This window comes from Palaemon carinicauda, chromosome 31 (genome assembly GCF_036898095.1).
Source record: "Palaemon carinicauda isolate YSFRI2023 chromosome 31, ASM3689809v2, whole genome shotgun sequence".
Classification (NCBI taxonomy): Eukaryota; Metazoa; Arthropoda; class Malacostraca; order Decapoda; family Palaemonidae; genus Palaemon; species Palaemon carinicauda.
Window position 1 is genome coordinate 63716010 of NC_090755.1, and position 15507 is coordinate 63731516.

Genomic DNA, 15507 nt, shown 5'->3' on the forward strand with positions numbered 1-15507 from the left:
ACTATCATAATTTTTCCCAAAAAAACAATATATTGTATAGACCCACACTTAAAATAAATAAAAGAGTTACAAGAGGAAAAGAATCACTCGATCAAGACCCGAGTATTTGGAAAATGGGAAGCATCCTCTTTCTAAAGAGAAAACTTATATTACTGTATTTACGACAAAAGGAAAAGAATCACTCGATCAAGTCACGAGCATTCGGAAAATGGGAAGAATCCTCTTTCTCAAGAGAAAACTTATATTAATTACTCCAAGAATTTAATGCAGAAAAGAAAAAATTATTTCTATGAACCTCCAAATTTTCATATTGCTTTTGTTTGAGGATAATTTGTATGTCAACGATACCCCTTAAAACCTTAAAAATTTTCCTTTTTCTTCCCTTGCAATATACTTATGCCTCTACTAAAGTAATGAGATCAACTAGTATCTACCGACAAGAACATGCTACGCATATCATTTCAACTTCTTCAGTAACTTGGTAAAATTAGTACGCACTCTTCAGATTGTCAGGGTTTTTGCAGTTTTTTATTATTCAGATAGTGACCTAAAAAAGGGATTTTGACGAAGGAAAAATCTATTTCTGGGCGAGAGACCTGTGCCGCCCAGTGAAATGCTCCTTTTACATAATTTCTAAGGTAGAAACTGCTGCAGTTTCTACCTTAGAAATGATGTAAAAGGAGCATTTCACTGAGCGGCACAGGTCGGAGCCCAGAAATGTCTTCTGGATTTCTTTGAAATTACAGCAAAGTTGTCCAAGAAAATCGTTTTTAGTTGATCATGATCCACGTTCGCTGGGTCTCGTAAAATCATAAAACAGTTTAATAATAATGTCTTAAAATACATTATTAAAAGACATATATGAAAATTATGAACACCAAGGAAGGTTCATAGAAATAATGGGAGGTTTAGTTTTTTAATACTTTACAGTAATATATGTTGATACAAACAAGCTTCGAGAAGGAAGGCAGGTGCACAGCAGATGAGCTTCATTGAAATATGTATCCTTTCAACGAGTAGCACCAAATAATGCATGATTAAGAGATTTCCCTTTAATGCATAGTGCCTCATTATCAGAAATATCCCATTATAATAGAACATAGGAGACAAAGTTACCACTTATATATAACTGAAATTTCAGAATGATTCAATCAACTGTACCTAACTGTCCAGATCAAACAAAATATCTTCCAAAAATTGATCGAGAAAACTGTTGAATAAATTTCTTTTTATCTTTTTCCCCAAACAAATAAAAAGGGCAAAAACCATACTCCAAAATCATTTCCCATTTAGCATGGCTTCTTGCTAAATCATTTTTATAACAGCTGAAAAAATAAAGAAAGGAAAAGCGCTCCGGGCGGACTATGTATTACCTTTACCTTCCCACCTCCTCCCCCTCCTCCTCCACCTCCACTTGACTCGGACATTGCAGCGCTTCGGTTACGAGTTGATCCAGTGGGCATAATCAGTGTCATGTTGTCAATTTCATTCTGGCTAATAAAGTTGGTTTCCTCACGACGGAAGTACTGAAATGCGCAAACACAAATTATGTTGGAAAAATTCTTTGGGTGCCTAAATAGCTACCATGCACTAAATTTTTATGCATGAATTACAGTACATGAGGACAGATTTAGCCTTGTTTCTGAGAATATATAATCAATGATGAAACATAATGTTTAATGTCATAAAAATAGTCCAGCAATCAATTTCAATACAGTTTGAAAATAAAAAAAATACACCAACCTGAGAATTAGACCATATATGGAAGATGCTAGCCACTCTGTTGTAGACATCTTCTGCTTCTGGTACACTGTTTTTGAGCCACTGATTTCTCTGCTGATCTACATACTTGATGAGCAAAGGATAAAATGCATAGATGTCTCGAGTTAGTAACTGCCACTCCTCTTGAAGCTGACCTTCAACCTGTACCACAGAAAATGAAAGATTTCAGCATAGAAAAAATGATTTAGCTTAAAAGAAATAATGGAATTTATACAAACAGCTAATGAAACCAGAATCTGCGATGTCCTAATATAAACAGTCATACAAAAACAAGAGCAACAATAATATGGGTCAAAAGATTCTTAAATGCTATAAAGTGAATACAAGATTTTATGACAAGTTGAATAAAAAAGTGGTTACACAAAGCCTATTATGTATACTATAATGTAGCACCACCCAATACATTCCAAATTTTCTATATTTTCTTATACACAAATAGAATACAGATATGCCAATAAAACTATAAGTATTATAGATATATACGTGGAAGTCGATAATAAAAAAATAAGTCTTACCTGACTAGTATCTTCAGTGGATGACTTCAAGAAGCTTCTGAGATTTTCCTCCTTATTGAACATATGATCTGTTCTCTTATACACTCTCTCTGCTAGGGGTAGGTAAGGATCTTTCAATAGCTCTTCACTGGAATTAATGATGATCTGCTGAGTGTAGCCTGCAATACGTGTCATCCAAGGAGCATTTTCTACACCCACATGGTACATGATGAGGCGCAAGACGAGACGCAGCAGTTGGTTCATGTGCTCACAAGTTACTCCAGAGACATGGTTCCTTGAAAAGAGGAAAAACAATAAAGGGATTTTGACGAAGGAAAAATCTATTTCTGGGGAGAGACCTGTGACGCCCGGTGAAAAGAGTCCTTTGGACTATCAAAATTCAACTTCTCTTTTGTGCAGAATTCATATTTCATTTTGATGATGATAGGAATGATAAACTTCTATGTTATTATTGTGCTCAACTATCAATTTATTGATCATAAAACTATTTTCAGAGCTCGACCTGTGTCGCTCCGTGAAATGCTCCGCTAGCACCATTTCTAAGGCATAGTTATTGCTGAATATACCACAGAAAAAGAGATGCATGGAATGCCAGGAATAAACCTAGCTCGCTCACTCTTTGAGTGTCAGTATAGAAAACTGGGGCGTGATTGAACCACGACCATAGATCCCTCACCAATTAGGCCTCTCCTTCATTAACATCCCCCCTCTCTACCCCTACATCTCCCCACCCCCCATCCTCATTCCTCCTCAGCACTTGCATTGGTCAGACGTGTTTTGTTTAGCTCTGTGTTGTTTTGTGTTTTCTGGAAGATGTCCGACGTTTTAGAGATCTCTGCTCCCAAGTTGAGTATTATATTTGTCTGTTTGGGATTTCTAGGTAGCGACACTTATTATTCTTAACCGTGTTTGGTTTTTTTGTTTTCGCTGCTGGTTGTTTCCTTTCGAGGGTTCCCTGCGGCCATTGTGTCGCTTCCTCGTGATCTCTTTGTTTTTCGGGTTTGCATTTAGTTCCTTATACTATTTGTAAGCCCTTATATATGTTTTGGACATCTATTTCATATTTTGGCATGAACATATTTTATTCATTTTTATTATTTTAGCGAATATACCCTTCAGGTTTGTTAGCACTGTGTTTGATATCCTACTTAGTCGATCCGTAGGCGGTTCGGTGGGTAGCTTTCTTGCCAGCCTTTTTGTTTTGAGTCCATTTCGGGGAGAAGAATACGTTTTGGTTGTTCTGGATCGTTATTTTCCCGATGTCGGAAGACCTTTTGTTTTTTATTTGCCTTGTCCCCTTTCCGCTAGGGCATAGTTATTGCTGAATATACCAGAGAAAAAAAGAGATGCACCTAGCTCGCTCACTCTTTGAGTGTCGGTATAGAAAACTGGGGCGTGATTGAACCACGGCCATAGGTCCCTCACCAATTAGGCCTCTCCTTCATCAACATCCCCCCTCTCTACCCCTACATCTCCCCACCCCCCATCCTCATTCCTCCTCAGCACTTGCGTTGGTCAGACGTGTTTTGTTTTGCTCTGTGTTGTTTTTTTGTTTTTTTTGGAAGATGTCCGACGGTTTAGAGATCCCTGCTCCCAAGTTGAGTATTATATTTGTCTGTTCAATATCTGCTGGTCGAATTTTTCCTTTTATACAAGTTAAGAGTTGTACAAAATTTCCCAGAACCCTTCATGTTTTCTTTTGATACCTTGACATCAAATAAACATTGAAAATTATAATGAAATAGCGTATCACATAGCTTTGACTTGTTTTGCAATGACAACTAAGCTTACATAAATTCCAGCAAAATAAAAATTCAAAATAAAATGTAAAAACTTACCCTTCAGATGGATTAACATTATCTGGTCCCTGGTTCCACCAGAAGGGAAGGTACGAACATAACATGGGTAGGATGACATCAATTATGTGAGGCAAATCGGAATGTTTTCCTTCTTCTTCTACAAATTTCTCCACTTCTTTGATCAGAGTCTCCAAGGAGGGAATGGCTGTCTCCATCTTAACGATTATTTCTGAGAGCAAAGGGATAAATTTTACTCAATAATTATCAATATCAAGAAATAACATCTAAGGATAAGTAAAAAATTAATGCACATTGAATAACCTTAAAATGTAAGGAATTTTGGCTCTTTTAATCATTGAAGAATATTGACAATCTTTAGAAGTTTATAGATGCTGTTCTCAAAAGACTGCAGCAATAATACATTTTAGAAATAACAGACTCACTAATAACCTGGATGTTTAACAAGCCGACCAAAAATAATTTCTTGGAATCTTATAAGGCTACTTAAATGAATGCATTCCGGGAGGAGGCATGGAGATTATGGAAAGAAGAATTTGGTCTGCCCGGTTAAAAGAGAATAAAGAAAATGAAAGGAAGGTAAAGGATTGTAAGTAATTCAACAAGAGGCAGAAGGAACATTTTCTTTGGTTAACCAAAATAAAAATGGTCTGCTGCTATGCAACATAACAAAAGGTGAATATATATCCCACTCCAAAGATATAATTTCTGATATTTGGATAATTTTCCACTATTTTAAATATAAAAACCAAATAGAGATATGAGAAAAATATTAAGGATTGCATCATGCATAACAAGATTTTCTACGTAGAACTTCGTAAGCAGTAAGTGGTGATATACGCAAACCATACAATCTTTATTTTTATCTTAATTTGACTATTGTCTTAGGGTATTCGTACATTCTTTGACAAAGAACTATTAAGAGTGTATTTAAAGTACAGTATACAAAATAAGGTAGTAGACGTAGTTACTGGCTACATGCCATATTAGGTGATGAGCTGGTAGAGTTTGAGAAAACAGCAAGCACTTACAAGTGATGCAATTCGAAAGATGAGCAATATAATCATCAGAGGAAATTAATAGAAATAATTAATTTAACGGCTTAAAAATTGAAGCAAAGCAATTATCATAAAACGCATTACTTTTGAATAAAAATACAGTATTGTTAAATCACATTTATACTTTTCCAAGGAAGGTTTCACCACAATCCCTTTTCAAAAGATAATTATGGTTATGAGACGATTGTTTTAATAGGCTTATAAGAAATAACAATGCCATAAAGATATGGGTGAAAGATAAAGACAAAGAAGATTAATTTCAACAAGTATCATAATTTATTTGGGAGATAACAATTTAAAATCTGTTTATGACTAGGGAATACAGTGCAGTAGAACCTTGCAATAACAGACTAATAGCTGGGAAGGGTATATATATATATATATATATATATATATATATATATATATATATATATATATATATATATATATATATATAAATATATATATATATATATATATATATATATGTGTGTGTGTGTGTGTGTGTGTCTGTGGTGTGTGTATGTATGTATGTATGTCTGTAGTTTGTCATACTCTGTAGATTTTTTCTTTTGCTGGTCAATTACAAAAATATGATCACTTGTGGAATACACACGTCTTAAGCCAGCCTACTCTCTTTTTCGGTTAAAGTCCAACTCTGTCCATTATCACCGGTAGTCTGTTGTAACGAAAATATATTTCCCAAAGCATAAAGTCAAGCAAAATCATGCAAAAATGTATATACTACAGGTATACTATATATGCCCAACATCTGGGATAACATTAAAACAAGCGACTGAGATTATCGGGCTTTCGTTTTTTATCCTTGGATGACATAATTAATTTAAATACCATATATCCGCTTTAAAGATGATCTTTACATTAGATGAAGTGAAAAATTAAGGTACATTTTAATTAATTTCTCTCATATTTGTTGTATACAATGACTGCTAAATCACAAAATCATTTGTGTACTGTATAGGCTAAGTTTCGGTTGTGAAAAGATGTTATTACAAATTTAGTTTTACTTATAGCAATGTATGCTTAGAAATTAAAAATAAATAAAACAAAGCCGATTCTATACTGTATCATACTGCTCCTACTTACGATACTCAAAAGGGAAACCACTTTATTTATATTTCATCGCCCATCAAAATGAACGCACAAACCCATTTACACATGCAAGTGATAACTAACAAAGCTAATAGCTTTTAATAATCTGTATGAAACTTGAAATTATCTGATGGTCCAGCACTTTGCTGCAGTAGAGGGGCTTGAGTGTCTCAATGATGGGCTGGGCAATGGCGGTGGGGTAGTTTATCCACCCTGGCAGGCTCAACCATACCGCTAAGGCCAGTTCTGAGAGGCCAGACCAAGACTGGACCCCCCTATAGGCCTTCTCCTTTATTTAAGATAGGCAAAGGCTAGGAGAAGGAAAACTCCAAAATCAAACCAAACAAGACCCCAACGGCGGAGCTTCCCAGCGCCGGCGGAAGAGGGCTATGCCTGTCGGGCAGGCAACAAGGCGGGCCTTGACATAACAAGAACCCGGCAGCCCGATGCAACCAACATCGTAGAAGCCACCTGTCTCATATGTCTTGAGCCGCGGTGAAAACGGTGTGGGCCAAGTGTGTGTGCGTGGCCGTTGCAAAGCCACGACCACCCAAAACAATATACCCAGCTACTGGCATTCTGTCATTTCCTCCACCCCTTTTCATCTCTAGATAGGAGGCTGATGGCTAACGACAGAACCCAATACTCGGACACGAGTGGGCGCCGACGACGACGACGATCATAAGATGATTTAAATAAGTTTGGAAATTATATAAAGAATACTTTTTATTAATGTGTTTGCATATCTTGAATCAGCTAACAAAAATATCAGCTGGGCTCATATAATTACTAAACAAATTCAAAACATCCTATAATAAATACTCCAAACACCAATACAGTAGAGTATGTTTTAAAATATGTACCAATTTTCATACAATTTACTAATAGCTATTGGTGTCATTAGTTATCTATTGAATGTGTAAATGCATTCGTTTGTTGCGTTTAGCAATGAAAGTAAGCAAAATGATTGTTTCCCTTTTGGACTTTGTAAGAAAATCATGATTCACTATAGAAATAGCTTTATTTTACTTATTTTGAATTCCTAAGGCTACCATAAGTAAAACAACATTTGTTCTAAAGATACAGTAAGTAAAACAATATTTGTTATAACATAATTTTTCATATCTTAAGAGTACTATTTGTTATTTACATGCACGCATATCCTCAGAGCGGTTGCTTAAAGTCAGCTGACAAGAAAATTAACTGTGTGTTTATATTTCCCAGAAGAGATAGCATAGAAAAAAATGTCATTTCACTGATATAGAATCATTCCTTAAATAAGTTACTTATTATGAACATATGCCAATAATAAATAAGGTAAAAAAAAGTTTTATTACCTTTATGTAAATAAACATTAACACCTTACAACAACGTACTTCTTACTGTGAACTTTGCCAACCGAACACTACTCTGGTCATCTGAATTCATTTGTTATATCCGAAATCCATTATAAGTGTGTCCCTTATTGCGAGGTTCTACTGGTTTATAAGTTATTCTATAAATTTTACTACAAATATTTCTTAACATACCTTGAGCTTCTAAGGATTGGTCAGCTATACGATTATGTATGCTCCAAGGATTATTTTTGTTCATCATAGGCTCCAAGTAAGCAATTGGGAAGGTAGCAGCAAAGGCTCCCAAGGCATTGCCAATGGCTGGTCGGTGACGGTCAATCTCCTTCTTCATAAAAGTCTTTCCACCATCGAGGGTCAGATCAGTGCCCAGTTGATAAAGAGCTGCAAGGATCTTGTAACAGGCGACTTGAATTTCATCCACTGTAAAATAGATAACAAATTAGCATAATTTATGTAATAAAGTACATAGTAATATACTGTATAGTACTTAAAATTTAGTGAAAATTTAATTTCAATCACTACACCAAAATATTCTTTTAATATAGCCAACATTTATGTTAAATCAACAGAAAAAATACTGAAACTTACACAAGAGGTCTTGTCCAAATTCACAAGCAGCCGTATGGTCAAATAGAGATGTTAAGACTGGAAGTAATACAGTTTGCACATAGTTCAGTGATGCAGATGTCTTCAGATGAGTACCTCTGATGTATGCATACTTACCCTGAAAATTGAAAGTAATAATATTGTTAATAAAAAATTTCCTATACAGAAATTTGCACCAGAGAAGATATGTTTATTGTTTTAGTAAGATTCCATACATAAAACCTTTCAAGAAAATTAAACTAATTTCCATCACATTCAAATACACTTAATAAATTTCCGAGACTCCATCAGAATCTAAAGGAAAACTATGCATTATATTTTAATTAATTCTTAATTTTTGGTAACAGATGTTAAAGACCATATCTAAACTCACTTCCTGTAAGCAATGAATACAATACTCAAGATCAACTGCTGCATTATTGAAGAAGGTGAGCATCGAGGTACGAACAAACTCGGGCAAATTCTTTGTGAGGGTTTTAGCATCAATTGCTCGAACTATCACTTGGAGGCACTTCACTGTGACCTGAAATGGTATAACAATGAAATAAGATGAGGGAAGCATGGTGAGTCACAAGATAGACTAATTTGAATAATAATTCAAATAAAACTAGAGGACTATGTATATTGAAGGAATGAAAAGGGAAACTTTTCTATTTTAAAGGAGCAAAGTTTGATATAATAAAGTTTCCAGAGAGAAGCAATATAAATCAGGCGAGCATTGAAATAAAATCTATTACAATTTCATTTTACTATTCAGTAGCATAAAAAAAAGGTAGCAAAACAATAACATCAATGGATAATTATCACCAGAAAAATTAATAACAACACAATAAACTATACAGTACATTGTCCGAAATTATTCCGAATACAAAAAGATAAAACAGTGAAAAATAAATGAAAAGTCCAGCCGCAGATAAATAAAGAAAAAATTTTGATTTAAAAAATAAAATAAAAATTTTGAAACATTTTATAAACCTTTCATGAAGGTAGAGCCTAAAGAAACCAACATAAATATCTTGTGTAACACCAACCTTTGTATCGGACCCAAAGCAAACAAGTTTAAGTCTCATGAGATTGGCCAGTTTACAGAAAAGTGAAGCCACCATTTCTTTCTCCTTGAGTGACGCAGCTCCCACCATGTTGGTAGTTAGAGCTACTGCCAAGAAATAGTTGCGGTTTGTGCTGGAAAAGAAATTGATAATGTCATCCTCCTTATATGAAACACTTGAGAATTATGATAAATATAAACAGGATTTTTAACAGACATTTTGTATAGGTCTATTATTGATATAGGAGATGAGCTTTACATTTAATTCATTTTCAAATTTAATTTCCTTGTTCTTTGTGTTTGGAATTGAGAAAGGAACATCATTGATCATTTTGCATATTATTAATAGGAAATTTTACCAGACCTCTCTCAAGAAATTGCTCATTAGCATTCGTTTTCATTACTAAGACTTCAGACTTTTTATAATAAATTGGAACTCTTGAAAATCTAAAAACATTGTTTCAGAAACAAAACCAATTTCTCTACAAACACACCCTAAATATAGCCCTCATTCCTGGTCTTAAAAGATTTCTAGACATTCCATTCTAGAATCAAAATAAAACATTGATTGCATGCTGGCAGCAGTATATATGCCCTCATGAATCCAGGGGAGCTAGGCATCCAAAGGCTAAAATTTATTGTTTGGAAATTCACCAGAGAAAGAAAATGGCACAGTTGAGGGTAAGTGGGATGTTTCAGGGAGAATAACAGCGAGACACCAGAAACATGCAAACTTTTAATTTCCAGTTCTTAGTAACCAACATGTTACTGTGATGTTCCCATGTCCAAGACTAAAGAAAACTATGGCGTTACCAGCTAAAAAAGGGATTTTGACGAAGGAAAAATCTATTTCTGGGCTCAGACCTGTGCCGCCCAGTGAAATGCTCCTTTTACATCATTTCTAAGGTAAAAACTTGCTATGAATTTACCAGAGAAAAAATAGTCTAGGAATGCTAGGTTGAACCCAGCTCGCTCACCTAATAAGGTGTCGGTATAATTAACTGGGGCGTGATAATTAATCACAACCAGAGGCCTCGTACCATTTAAATATCTCCTCTCAATATCCCTGTAGAGCGAGGTGCTGTTCAAGACCTAGCACCGTCTACTACCAACAGTCCAACCCACGCTAGTGACGTCACTCCTTTTATAGCACTCGCGCTAAGAAGTTCACTTATTTCGGTGTGTGCTTTTTCCCAGATTTACCCAGGATTTTATCATGATGTCGGAATCTACTGTCACTCCGTCAAAGTTAAGTACCAGATCTATGAGTTTTGAGTTTATACTTTTACTTTCCAAAGACAAGAACTGTTCTGAGGATAGAAAACTTGGAGAGTTTTCACAGATTTTTTTTAATCTACTATTTCATGTTGCTGTCTCACAGGAAGTTTTATACAGGAGAGGGGGTTCCCAGCCCCCTCGTCCCGTCCCTTTTAGTCGCCTCTTACGACACGCAGGGATAACGTTGGCGCTATTCTAATTGTTTTATGCCCCCGCGGCCACAGGGGGCAAGGTTGTGGAAGGTTGTTGCAAGCAGTGAAAAGTTTCTACAAAGGTAGTAAAGCATGTGTTAGAATAGGAAATGAAGTGAGCGATTGGTTTCCGGTGAGAGTGGGGCTGAGACAGGGATGTGTGATGTCGCCGTGGTTGTTTAACTTGTATGTTGATGGAGTGGTGAGAGAGGTGAATGCTCGAGTGCTTGGACGAGGATTAAAACTGGTAGGCGAGAATGATCATGAATGGGAGGTAAATCAGTTGTTGTTTGCGGATGATACTGTACTGGTAGCAGACACAGAAGAGAAGCTTGACCGACTAGTGACAGAATTTGGAAGGGTGTGTGAGAGAAGGAAGTTGAGAGTTAATGTGGGTAAGAGTAAGGTTATGAGATGTACGAGAAGGGAAGGTGGTGCAAGGTTGAATGTCATGTTGAATGGAGAGTTACTTGAGGAGGTGGATCAGTTTAAGTACTTGGGGTCTGTTGTTGCAGCAAATGGTGGAGTGGAAGCAGATGTACGTCAGAGAGTGAATGAAGGTTGCAAAGTGTTGGGGGCAGTTAAGGGAGTAGTAAAAAATAGAGGGTTGGGCATGAATGTAAAGAGAGTTCTATATGAGAAAGTGATTGTACCAACTGTGATGTATGGATCGGAGTTGTGGGGAATGAAAGTGATGGAGAGACAGAAATTGAATGTGTTTGAGATGAAGTGTCTGAGGAGTATGGCTGGTGTATCTCGAGTAGATAGGGTTAGGAACGAAGTGGTGAGGGTGAGAACGGGTGTAAGAAATGAGTTAGCGGCTAGAGTGGATATGAATGTGTTGAGGTGGTTTGGCCATGTTGAGAGAATGGAAAATGGCTGTCTGCTAAAGAAGGTGATGAATGCAAGAGTTGATGGGAGAAGTACAAGAGGAAGGCCAAGGTTTGGGTGGATGGATGGTGTGAAGAAAGCTCTGGGTGATAGGAGGATAGATGTGAGAGAGGCAAGAGAGCGTGCTAGAAATAGGAATGAATGGCGAGCGATTGTGACGCAGTTCCGGTAGGCCCTGCTGCTTCCTCCGGTGCCTTAGATGACCGCGGAGGTAGCAGCAGTAGGGGACTCAGCAGTATGAAGCTTCATCTGTGGTGGAAATGTGGGAGGTTGGGCTGTGGCACCCTAGCAGTACCAGCTGAACTCGGCTGAGTTCCTGGTTAGGCTGGAGGAACGTAGAGAGTAGAGGTCCCCTTTTTTGTTTTGTTTCTTGTTGTTGTCGGCTACCCCCCAAAATTGGGGGAAGTGCCTTTGGTATATGTATGTATGTATGTACTATTTCATCAGTCACATATTAAATTTACTGTACACAATGTAAAAAATTATAAAACTAACTAATAAGTGTAATGTAAAAAACTTAAACTGTAACTTGAGGCAATCTAACCTCCTGGTAACCAACACATGTTATCATGAAAATCCCACATCCAAAACTAAACAAAACCAGTGATTCACACCAAAAATCTAAGGTTATTACAGTAGGAACTTTGATTAGTAATGGATTTGCATTTGATTGTTAAGTACAGTATTGAGTTTGGTGGAAAAATTATTTTTCTCTAACATATAAGATTTGTTTCCCAACTACCCAACTGCTTATAAATATCCTGAACTGAATGTTAAATGGGAAGATTCAAGTTGTCAGAAACACCTGGATTGACTAATTACGATGAAAATTCAATCTGGGAGCTCCTGGGCGTTGAGACAGGTAATGGAATTCAAAGCTCCAAGGATAACAGAGTTATATTTACATGGATAAAACCATGAGAACTACCTCAAACTATGGAGCTTCTAACTGATAATCCAAAAGGTACTCTAGGGAGAAACAAAATAAAAGACTGTACAAAATAGGTACTGTAGTAAGATGGCCAAGGCACAAGCTAGAGTGTTGTTGGGTCCTTTAACTGTCCCAATAGTACTATATTCAATCTCTTTCTCTGGTTACGGCTCATTTTTTCCTTTGCCTACCCATAAACCGAATAGTCTGGCATATTCTTCACACATTCTCCTCTTTCCTGACAACATTAAGATAATCTAAATATTCTTCATTTAAGGGATACTGCACTGCAATTAGTTCTGTGGCTATTTTCTATTTGGTAAGGTTAGAAGATATTCTTTAGCTATAGTAAGCAGCTCTTCTAAGAGGAAAACACTTCAAAACTAAACCATTGTTCTCTAGTCTTGGATCCCTCTCTTGTGACGGCTTACTTTTCCTTAGCCTATACATACACCGAATAGTCTGCCCTATTCTTCACACATACTCCTCTTTCCTCATACACCTGACAATACTAAAATAAATGAAAATTCTGTCTTCACTCTACGGGTTTACTATTGCACTGTACTGTTCAGTGGCTACTTTCTAATAAGTAAAGGTAGAAGAGACTTTAGTTATAATAAGCAGCTCTTCTAGGAGAAAGAAACTCCCAGATCAAAGCACTGTTCTCTAGTCTTGGGTGGTGCCATAGCCTCAGTACCATGGTCTTCCACTGTCTTGGGTTAGAGTTCTCTTGCTTAAGGGTACACTCAAGCACACTATTTTATGTTTCCTCATCTCCTTTCCTCACTGTGCTATTTTCCCTGTTGGAGTCCTTAGGCTTATAGCATCCTGCTTTTCCAACTAGGGTTGCAGCTTAGATAATAATGAAGATTGCAAGCTAGGCAGTAGGCTCCTTTTGTGGCATGTATAGTTTACACATCTTCTGATTAACCCTTTTACCCCCAAAGGACGTACTGGTACGTTTCACAAAACTCATCCCTTTACCCCCATGGACGTACCGGTACGTCTTTGCAAAAAAATGCTATAAAAATTTTTTTTTCATATTTTTGATAATTTCTTGAGAAAATTCAGGCATTTTCCAAGAGAATGAGACCAACCTGACCTCTCTATGATAAAAATTAAGGCTGTTAGAGCAATTTAAAAAAAATATACTGCAAAATGTGCTGGGGACAAAATAACCCCTTGGGGGTTAAGGGTTGGAAATTTCCAAAGAGCCTGGGGTAAAAGGGTTAACACTTTGCTCATTAACAATGGTAGTCTACCATTAGATCTACTTCCTCTCATTTGGTGTTACATCATCAGCATAACAACAAACTTTTAAAACATTTAACACAATAACTGGTTTTTAAAGCATTTTAAATTTACACTACACAATAGAGTCTTTTATGCCTTTCAATTAATTCATTTGCCATAATTAGCCTTTCACAGGAATGGTTAATGTTACCACGGTAGCATATATATATATGGTATGTTAAATCTAAACAGACTTACCTGAAATACTTTTCCATGAAAGGCAACACAACCTTAGAGAAGAACTTAACATCCTTCGTAGAAGTCTTGAAGGAAGAACGTCTTGAAAGGCTGGAGGATGGCCTTAATAGTTTCATGTTTATGGCAGCGCAATCCAAATACTGAAGAAGTTTACCCAAGAGACTGTAGGCAAAGCGGCGTTCCACAGCCCCTGCGGCAGCTCCACCATCATCACCACTACCATGGGCTCTTTGAAAATTAAATGAAAAATTGATAATTATAAGCTGAATTTATGACTATAATTATCAGTATGAAAAAATAATGAAAACTTCTGTAGTATGAAAATACGAAATTAACTAATTTATAATTGGTGGTGTAACAACCTGTCAGATGTATTTATAATTTACAGCATATTTTGAATATCTTTTTTCATTGTTCATTAATCAAACCACAGACTTGAATTAGTTAACAATTAAAGGGTAAAAGTGTTCTGTATTATAAAATTAATATCATTCATAACTTGCCTGCCTAATCTGTATCCCATAAACTGAAGATATTTCAAAAGTTCAACATTACGGAAACGGTCTTTGCGTTTTTCTTTCTCAGTAAGCATATCATATGGAACCATCTGTGGTGGGAATCCTCCGCCTGTGAGAAAATATAGAATCTAAATTAATTATGCCATGTTGATGAAATTCAAAACTGCGGCCATATCTCATTTTTTTTTTTTTGCATAAAACTTTCACTTCCTTCTCAAAGCCATCCATTATCTTCACAAATCTTTTCAAAGATACCCATCCAAGACAGTACAAACCACAAGCTTCCAATTCATCCTTCTTGCGCTTGGCCCAAATATCGTGAGCATTTTCTGCTAGTCTTTCAGCCATGTTCTGCATTTCCCTGGATAACGTGAGGTTAGTCATGTCTACAGGCTGAGGGTTATAGTTGTAGAGATCAGTCTGCAATATAAATAGAGATAGTTAATCCTTTCTCTTCTCTAAAGTAATAAATTACAGCAAAAATATCTAGATATTGTAATGCATTTTCTGACTTCTAACAAATAAATGTTAATCTGAGGAAGAATATATCCTACTTAAGTAAAATCTATGATACTGTACTGTAAAAAGTTTAACACTATAAAATTGAAAAGACTGGAAAAATAATGAAAACCATTAAATACATGAAGAAACCATTTGGCTAACATGGCATGAAAAACTGCAGACATGAGACAATAAGTACTTACTGTATCTTGGCGGTGAAGTTGTTCCCTGGCAGATGAGGGGGTACTTTCCATACTCTCATATTCAATATTCCAGTTCATGGCCAAAAGAGCCTTAAGTGCATCCCTTACTGGCTCTTTGTATCGTTCTCGCTCCTATTGGAACAAAAATAAAGAAAAGAATAAGAAAAACCTACCGAGATTAAGCAAATTGATGGCAACTATACCTTTAGTAGCTAAGGATTAACAAT

General features: G+C 36.2%; 1 protein-coding gene across 1 annotated transcript in view; it reads right to left on the bottom strand.

Moving 5' to 3' along the window:
• RyR (Ryanodine receptor) overlaps window positions 1–15507 on the bottom strand; it is a 252525-nt gene that overhangs the window by 107065 nt on the left and 129953 nt on the right. The window contains exons 50-61 of the mRNA XM_068355236.1: window positions 15281–15412; window positions 14852–14996; window positions 14562–14685; window positions 14059–14286; window positions 9260–9410; window positions 8602–8751; window positions 8211–8346; window positions 7797–8042; window positions 4136–4325; window positions 2298–2571; window positions 1744–1923; window positions 1374–1526 (exon numbers count right to left, since the gene is read on the bottom strand). Coding sequence (XP_068211337.1) covers window positions 1374–1526; window positions 1744–1923; window positions 2298–2571; window positions 4136–4325; window positions 7797–8042; window positions 8211–8346; window positions 8602–8751; window positions 9260–9410; window positions 14059–14286; window positions 14562–14685; window positions 14852–14996; window positions 15281–15412 — 2109 coding nt within the window. The remainder of the gene's footprint in view (window positions 1–1373; window positions 1527–1743; window positions 1924–2297; window positions 2572–4135; window positions 4326–7796; window positions 8043–8210; window positions 8347–8601; window positions 8752–9259; window positions 9411–14058; window positions 14287–14561; window positions 14686–14851; window positions 14997–15280; window positions 15413–15507) is intronic.